Source organism: Atta colombica, unplaced genomic scaffold, assembly GCF_001594045.1.
Source record: "Atta colombica isolate Treedump-2 unplaced genomic scaffold, Acol1.0 scaffold12, whole genome shotgun sequence".
Lineage (NCBI taxonomy): Eukaryota > Metazoa > Arthropoda > Insecta > Hymenoptera > Formicidae > Atta > Atta colombica.
The window spans coordinates 4,274,123-4,283,390 of record NW_017259206.1 but is presented as its reverse complement, the minus strand read 5'-3'; the positions used below and the strand labels follow the sequence as shown (position 1 = coordinate 4,283,390).

The 9,268-nt window shown below is 35.7% G+C and overlaps 2 protein-coding genes across 6 annotated transcripts in view; both read right to left on the bottom strand.

The window, feature by feature from the left end:
* LOC108694503 (gamma-1-syntrophin) overlaps positions 1–5,251 on the bottom strand; it is a 14,280-nt gene extending 9,029 nt beyond the window's left edge. For all 5 annotated transcript variants that reach the window (XM_018204055.1, XM_018204059.1, XM_018204057.1 and 2 more), the window contains exons 1-2: positions 5,078–5,251; positions 3,099–3,361 (exon numbers count right to left, since the gene is read on the bottom strand). In XM_018204055.1, coding sequence (XP_018059544.1) covers positions 3,099–3,161 — 63 coding nt within the window. In that variant the 5' untranslated portion in view covers positions 3,162–3,361; positions 5,078–5,251. The remainder of the gene's footprint in view (positions 1–3,098; positions 3,362–5,077) is intronic.
* Positions 5,252–7,712: 2,461 nt separating this feature from the next.
* Positions 7,713–9,268, bottom strand: part of LOC108694504 (solute carrier family 25 member 51) — a 2,133-nt gene continuing 577 nt past the window's right edge. Inside the window, exons 2-3 of the mRNA XM_018204061.1 lie at positions 8,893–9,169; positions 7,713–8,423 (exon numbers count right to left, since the gene is read on the bottom strand). Coding sequence (XP_018059550.1) covers positions 7,713–8,423; positions 8,893–9,039 — 858 coding nt within the window. The 5' untranslated portion in view covers positions 9,040–9,169. The remainder of the gene's footprint in view (positions 8,424–8,892; positions 9,170–9,268) is intronic.

The window sequence follows — 9,268 nt, the reverse complement described above, 5'->3', positions numbered from 1 at the left end:
ATAAATAAAATGTGTTATTTTAACATATATTATATATATTTAATATATATTATAAATTATTAATTTTAACTGAAGAAGTACGCTTCCACAATTTGCTTGCAAATTGTGTCAGTATTAAATTTTGTGTGTTAATTTTTTACATAATATTTATGTTATTTATCATCTTGTGTTAAATTAATACAAAAATTTAAGTGGACCGTTTGGGACACGTGAAATGTGTTAAATTTAACATAAATTATCCAACTACAAAAACAAAGAATTCTTAGAAATGAGGATGTAGAAACCTAAACTTATCTTTAACCGACGTTTACGAGAATGGGCCACGGATCGATTCTACCAATATTGGTCGGCGTCGATTCTACAGTCTATCGCTACATCTATATCGTATAGATACTACAATTTAGAAGGAAATTGATGAAGCCACGATTGATTCCGCATAAGAGACCGTAGAGAAGGGAAACGCGGCGAGACCTCCCTCATTATTTTCCATCCGCAAGCCATCCGTCCTTCACGAGAGATTAACAACGTTAATATCGTGCGATCGGAAAACATTTCGTGCACCTGTAGCGTCAGGAATTTCATTGGGATGACATCCGAACGTGCGCGCGATGGGAGCGATTAGCGAGATGCGTCAACTGACGACAACTGACGAGATAATACTGGTCCATAAAATTTTCACAAGTTCGAAGTACAACACTCTGAGTTGTGTTCGCGTTTTCTTATCTGATTAATGTCTAAAAATACGATAAAATTTTTAAATTCCATTCATTTATTTGCATTTCGAATTACAAGAGAATGTTCCGTTTTTTACGCGCATATAAAATGAAATATAACAGTTAATGAAGAAAAATTCGTTTTTAAAAGAATCTGTTACATGTCATCACATGTCTTCATTTTGGAAGATGAGCAAATTGAACTGACTCGCCTTCTCATATCGTTCAAATTATCTCTACACACGAACGATTGACGGGATTAAAAATGTTCACCTAATTATGGAAAATTCCAATGATATTACTTCATCAGTACATACGTACTGTGTGTATCTACGCCTGGAGAACGACGGTAATGAGACCGTCGCAAAGTTACGTGCAACGCGATCCGGCTAAATTGCACCACGGTCGCATACACAGCTCTTTTGACCTTTCATCCGCTTTTATCGTATGCAAAAACACCCAGGCCCTCATTCGCGTACATAGCATGTAGCGGCAAATGCCATCGTGACTGCGATGTACATTAACGTTGAATGAAAACGTGGATAAACGAAACCGAAAACGCTAGGCAGAAACGAGCGAGATAAAATGAAATTAACACTTCTGTAAATAGTACTATATTATGTTTTAAATTTTCTCAAATTTAAAATGTGAAAATAGGAAAAATTAACGTCATTATTAATATAATATCATATTTAGGGATGCACCGGATCGTAAAATTACCGGATACCGAATACCCAGACAGAATGTAATATCGGATATCCGATATTCGATATCCGAGAAGGGAATTTCTTCGAGACGGATATCCGACCGGATTTCGAGAGTGTCTTCTAAAAAAAAAGGTCTATAGAAATAAAGATTGTAATTTTGCAATAATGAATACATTTATTTTTAAAATATTTATATAAGAAAAAATCAACAATTTAATGATATCAAATTTCAATTAGATATATTCCCGGATATTAATGATATCCGGTTATCCGATCGGATAATAAAACAATACTGAATAATACCGAATACTTTCTTGATATCCAATTCCTAATCATATTATAAAGAAATCGATATTAATTCTCCGACGTTGAGGTCATAATCTGTGTAACACAGTTGTTGCAAAGGATAGTTTTATTAAAATAAAAATTTAACTGGATACACAGATACATCTGAAAATAATTTTGTTGAACCATCAAACTAATTATGTAGGACGCTGGTTGCTAGAATGACGAAACTTTTTCTGCATTATTCACGCTTGAGTTTCCTAGGTTTATTTTAATGGTTCAACAAAATTATTTTCTGCAGACGTGTGTGTAACTAAATTTTTAGATACTTCAGTAAAACGTTCTCTCCGTGTGATGCTGAGTCTGTAAGACTCATTTATAAAATAATTTCTAAAATAATAAAAGGCTCTAATCAATTTCAAGAAATCAAAACACCTCGTATAAAAAAAGAAGAAAAATCAATAACGGATTCGTACCCACTGTGCGCACTGGCGTATTAAAAGCCGTACACTGATTTAATCTGAATGTATTGTAGAAGTGAAATGCAAATATATTTCGGTTTATAAAATACAAATTTTATCTAACGGCACAATAAAGTGATTGAGGATTTCGCGGTTTAATTCATTTCTATATTTAGATATATCAAACTCACATCAAATTGTGTATGATGGCTTTAATGTGTACCCAATACGCACTGAAGTGCATCCAATCGAATTTGTTATAAATACATTTTAATAAGAATTTAATAAGAATAAAATTGGTAGATGTAACATAAAAATTATATTGTTTCACATTTTGATAAAGAGACTTATAATCGAGTGAGTTCAATAGACTCATCTTCAACTCTGGAAAGTTAAAGAAACAATAGCATTGAATTTAATATCGAGTCTTAATTCGAAGGGAACGAAAGATGAAGATAGAAATTAAACGAACCCCATTCGATTTCAACCGGATAGAAGTATTATCGATCGAAAAAGGATCTTGAATCGATCCTTCGGGAGTACAGTTGTCAAGTTAATTCTGAGTCGAAGCTTCGATTCATTTTGCCCCCGAGACACGAAGTGTTCGATACGTTGAATACACGAGGGACCATCCAGGAATATCCGGCCGCACATCTGCGCCACATAGCGAGCGGCACTTCCTCGAGACGCTTCCCCGATCGGGGATTAATGCACGCGTGTTGCATCCGAAGCATGCGGCCAAGTGCAAATACGAGTGCGGATACATTATTGATCATCGAAGATCAGCGGACAACGAGAAGGAGAGAGAGAGAGAGAGAGAGAGAGAGAGAGAGAGAGGGAGGGAGTGTGAGAAAGGGAGAAAGATGAAGAATTGGAGAACGACGTCGCGACTTAATCCTGGCTTTTCTAATCCTCCAAGTATAAATCCATACCTTCAGCTTCTGATCAATCTTCTCCTCGATCGGAGTGCTCATCTTCGTCGCGTTGATTCTCATTATTCTCGCGCGCGATCAGTGAGGTGATTGCACCCTATCCTTGAGGATTCCTTCCGTTGCTCCAGTTGGCCTCGACGATGAGGCTCGCGGTAGTCACTGCTGACATCAGCAGGCACTACACAATAGTTATCACGACTTCCTAGCGGCGAGTCATTCCTCGCGACGGCGACGACGACGAGCCTTCATGGTACGCTGGCTTCCTACACAAGAAATAAATCGTACGGAATTAGATAGTTTCCGTGCTGAAGAGGTCACAGAGTTCAGAGGAATTGATACCGGTGTTCCGATCTTCGTTTCCTCTGTCGTGCTGACTTCTCTGAGATTAGAGTGGTCTTCTCGAGAGTTTGGACGAACTACGTCGCCTGAGTAATAATAATGTAACTTTTTCTCTAAAGCGGAAATGTGAAAAGTGAAAATTGTTATCGAAGGCCACACAGCAGATGATAGGTCTGTTTTTTTTTCATATCTCAGGACTGAACTTCTTGCATGATTTATCCTTCTTCCTTTTCTTTTCACAGAACAGTGCAAGTTCAGTCTTGCGGTATAAAAAAAACAGGCCTTATATCTGAAGACATTCTAGAAGCGTCCTTAACGTAGAGACATCTTCTAAATGTCTTCAGGACATCCTTCGAAGGTTTGTATGAGGAGGGGGGGGGGAAGAATAATGAAGAAACTTTTGACTTTTCACGTTTCTGCTTCAAGATAAAAGTTACATGATTGCTTTTCTGTTCGCGCACAGGAACCGCATCTTCCGTAGCCTACGGCGTCGTGTTCTGTGAACCGATCTGGGAATTCGAAATCTCTGAAGGAATCTCGTTTCTTAAGCCTTTCGTTCACGATGCTAGAAATCGTTACGAGGTCTCGGATGGAAAAAGAATTAACAAATTATATTTGAACGGTTCAATCAATTGATCAATTCTGTCTCCGTCCGAGATCTCGGAGCGATTTCTACTCATACAGCACAGACTTTTACGAGACGTCCCAAAGACGTTCAGAGAATGTTCCTAAAATGTTTCGGATGAAGTGTGATATATGAGAGTAGCATCGTGGACACAACCTAAGCAGAACAAATCATGATGACGTCAAAATGATGATTAAAATGAATCGTAAATGATCGAAATAAGCGCAACTTTTAATAGTCATTTTGGAACCATCGATGTCATGTTGACGTCTTTAATGTCAAAATGACGACAAATAACATCAGCTTGTTTGCTTAAAACTTATGCTCAAGCAGAAACTTATTCTCAAGTCAAAATGGCCCCAAAATCATTACTAACGATTATTTTTTTATGTCATATTGCTATCTAAAAGATCATTTGTTTATGTTATATTGATGTCAAAATGATATTAAGACATAAAATGAGGAATAATGTCAACCTGTTTGCTAGGAAGCTACGCTTTTCACTACGGAAAGTTATATGATCGCTGCTCTATTCGCGGCAAGATTTGCATCTTTCGTGGACGCTTTTCGTATTTCTCTAACTTCTTCTTCCTCAATTGGCAACTTGCCGAGCTCATGAAAGCGAAACGGCCAGTATAATAGACGAAATATACCTTCGCAAGATAGCCGCAGAGAAATAAAAACCAAGTCAACGTCCGAGTATACAAAACACTCTTAGCAGAGTTCATCGGAAATTTTCAAAAAATAATTCACGCTCCTCTACCGCTCCTGCCTCGAGAAGACCCGCTCCGGAGTGCCGGTACTCCATCAGAATCGTTTCTAGCGTATCCTACTGAATTCACCGGAATCGGAAACGCCGGTTTCGATCCCTCGACCTGCCTCGATCGAGACAAGCGACTTATCGTCCCGACGACGACGACGTCGAAGTCGACGCGAGCGGAGTCAACTGGTCCCTGTTACCACGAGACAAAGTGAGAGATCGTCGGCTCTGCCCGTCGAACGTTCGCAATCCTACCTAAGCGACGCGGTCGGCTGGGCCTTGACGACGCGAGCGTGCGACCTGGAATCCCTGGAGAAGACGCGACGGGATGCCTCCGGGGAGCTCAGCGGACATCAGCGGACACGGAGCCAGATAGGCAATTGCGGATGCGAGTGTCGACCAGTACCGACCGGCGCACACACTTATCGCGCGGACTGGCTGGCTGGCTGGCTGGCCGAAAGTCCGCGACGCGCATCGATTTACGCGAGGCACCGCGCAGCGTAAGCGGCGCTCGCTCAGGCGCGGATCACGCGAGGGATCACGGCAACAATTCTCCCCCACCCCCTCCTCCCTATCCCCCGTCGCCCTCGAGGCATCCCTTGGGGTCCAAACCGCGTGCGCAGAAGGATATTTCGAGACAATTAAATTTCGCGAGATAACTTGGTTTTTAATTACGAACACGTTCTATTATGTATGGTCCTCTGTGCAATGCTTCAATTTGTATACCTTGGAATGCGTAACTTCTATCTAAATAAGAGCCCCCGTTTTTTTTAATAGATAGAAATTAAATTCATGCACAAGCGATTTTGATTGAATTCCGGCTAACTTAATCGACGATTCATTTATTAAGCCATTAAAGCCCTGTATTATATTTCGTTAAAATTAATAAAATTATTATAACGTTCGTTTAATACATGAAATAATGGATTAACCAGATGATGAATTATACAGTCAGAAATTTTGCCTCAGGCGATTCTATCGGTTGAATCAATCGTCGATTGAGATAATCGGTTCAATCATCCTGAAATGAAAAAGAGTTGGAAATTATTCATAATCTGATCTTTAATTTAAGATCTTAAGTCTAGTTTTAGATTAAAAATCTATAATCTAGTTCAATCGAATAAAGTATCTGTTTCAAAATTATAGTAATCTTTAAACAATCTTGAATATGAGATTGGACTGTGAATACTGCCCTAATTTCGAGTGTTCTGAAGGGACCAGAGGTCTGTTTTCTGTAGCTAGTACACTTTTGAAACTTAAAGTGAGATAGATATTTGATGAAAGTGAGAAAGGTCCAAGCAAAATAAATCACGATAACGTCAAAATGGCAATAAAATTAATTATTCAAAAATGATTTAATGATCATTTCGATTTGTTCTGCTTGGAAATAGTTCTATTGCAGTCCAATGCGTGAATAAAAATCGGACCTCGGGCCTTTAACAAGCTGGCCCTGATCGAAGCCCCAGCAGTGTATTACGGCGGGAATTTTAAAGACACTTATCGGCGATCATCCACAAGTTCAGAGAGAGTTCAGTGTAGAGAAAAAAATTAACAAAAAAATTAACAAAAAAAAACGAAAGTTTTTATTTGTGTAATCTACTCAACATGTCTACCATTGTTCTCAACAAAAGTTAAACATTTTATCCAATTAAGAAATTTTCCCAAAATGTTTGTCTAATCTCTAATGCCCTGAATTGTACTGCATCGCTCTGTATAAAATACAACACTATAACCCTGTTTAGAATACAATAAATACAACATTGTAACTGATACCAAAATTATATTGTCTTTAGCATTAATTTGATATTTGCACATATTTTATATACAATATTAACATCCAATAGATAAATGTTCCTATCTATTTCTACTTCACATAAATTCATTTATTAAATGATACTAATTAATTAATAACTTATTGTTTTGCTTATTATATATTTCGATTGAATTATACCTACGTCTCAAATGCCTCCACACATTTCAAAATAAAAGTATTGTCACTATACAATATAAAAATAACAATGTATAAAAAAATAACAATGTATTTAAATAATAAACTATATGTACACATATATTTCAATAAAATATATACATACATAATATGCATAATGAATTATGTGTACATATAATTTCTTTTTGCTTTTCATCTTTACATTATTATGTGTAAAAAAAAAGTCTTCGATATATTTTTACATAATGTAATATCACATATAAATAGTTTATAATAATATCAAATATTTTTGTCCTATCTTTTTTAATTACTTCGAATTATTTTATGACAAAATATTATAACACATGTACATATTATAAATTGTGACACTTAATCGCAAAACACGCTTTTAGATATTCTGAATTTAAAAAAAATTTTCAAAGAGTATTTCAACATAATTTAATTATATATAATTTATATATATAATTTATGGAATAAATATAGAGATAATTAAAATATATAATTAATTATAATAGCAGCATAATTAAAAACAAATTATACATCTAAATTTATTAATTTAATACTTTTCTCTGCCTCATAAATTATACATGTTTAAAAAATTAATTCATATGCATAAACTTTAAATTCAAGGCAGGATAGCAAATTATCAAAGACCTTCATAAAATATTAATTACATTTATCTATACAATCTTCATAAACAATGAAGAAACTTAACATTGTATTGTTTCAAATTTATCTTTGATCATCATTTATCCTTGATTATCTTGATCATAAAAAAAAAGAACAAATTAGCAGATGTATCTCTCAAATATTCATTAAAACATTACACAAAGTTTCTATACATTCATAAGTAGATCCTTTTTTATTATCACCCAAAATAGCAGGGCGTTAAATGTATTCTATAAATAAATTTAAAAATACATTTTTCTTTTACTAAATGATCTAGAAAATAATCTTCTTTAAGAAATCGTGCGACGCATTAATCACTCCCCAACTAATAAAGGACCTCATGTAGTTCAAGTGCACGCCTTTGTAGAAAGAAATTAAACTTCGATTCCTGGAGATGTAAATCTCGCGAGTCACAGCCAGAAATCTCTCATAATCGCCGCCAATCTTCGACTGCATGTGTATCTTGATTACATTCATTGGATAAAACACTGTGCTGGTGAAGCCGCCGATCAGGGCGCCGCTGACAAAGTTCGTCAACAGCGACTCCTTCTCACCTAGCAGTATCTTCGACTGATCCCGCAACATGAAGAACATCAAATTGGATAAGCCGTTTCTGTATATGATAGGAACTATACCACGATAACACTCAGTCACTCCATGATTTGACAATAGATATCTGAATGCGTGGGAGGTATTCTTGAACTTTTCATGATATCGCCAATCCTGTAGCAACGTTTGTACTCTTTCAAACGGCATAAGGAGAGCTTCCACCATACCGGCTACATTCGCCGCTAATATTTTAGACAGCACATCATTTTCAGTTAGCAGACAGAGCCTCCGCTTGCATCCTTCATATACGCTAAACATCAAACTGAGGGACAAAGTCTTTTGACATAGAGGCGGCAAAATTCCACGATACAGCAAGCGTATTCCCTCTTGTGATATCTGCCCGACCGCGGCATCCACAGGTACGCCTTCTAAAATCTGAATATTATAATACAATGTTTATATTGATATTGGAAAATTACAGCAGAATTTATTAATCCCAAATAGAATATAATACGGTAATATTAAGTCTGTTTTGTAGCTGACTTCAAAGAGCTCTTAACAGTGAAGTATTTGATATTTGACAAGAAGTTCAATGCAATAATAAACGAAAAATTTAATGATAATCCATAAAACTCATAAATTTGTTTTCTAATTTGTAGCTAAACTAGTATACAGAAAGTGAGATTTTTAGAACTTAAAGTAAAATAAATATGTTTGATATTTAGTGAAAGTTAGAAAGTTTCAGTAGAAACACAGTAGACACAAGACTAGAAAACAGATTTTATAACTTTATTTATCATTTATAAGTGAATGATTTATAAATAATAAATCAGGTCACAGTTTTTATGATACTGTTATGACATTTAGATTCTATGTGGGAATCTATTTACACTATGCAAAATACCTGTCTAAATGTGATTTTATTAATTGGATAAGTGACAGAGACATTGATGACAGCAGCACCCCAACCACAAAAAAATTCTTTAACATCACTATCATTAAGTCTCAGAACTGAATGCAATGGAATCTTCTCCGATGTCACGTTACTCATATTAGACTAATTTTTAGGAACAATAGATACATCCAAGAAGAAAAATACTCAATTGTTCTAATTTTAAATGTATTTTATCTCCATCCAGTGATATTCGTGGGTGTTGCATTTTAAACCAAGTATTTTCTATCTGAAAGAATAAAAGCAAATATGAACTATTATTGATGTTTAGAACATTCGTCTTTATCTTTTAGATTTATGCCTTTAGAGGCATAAATTATATAATGTT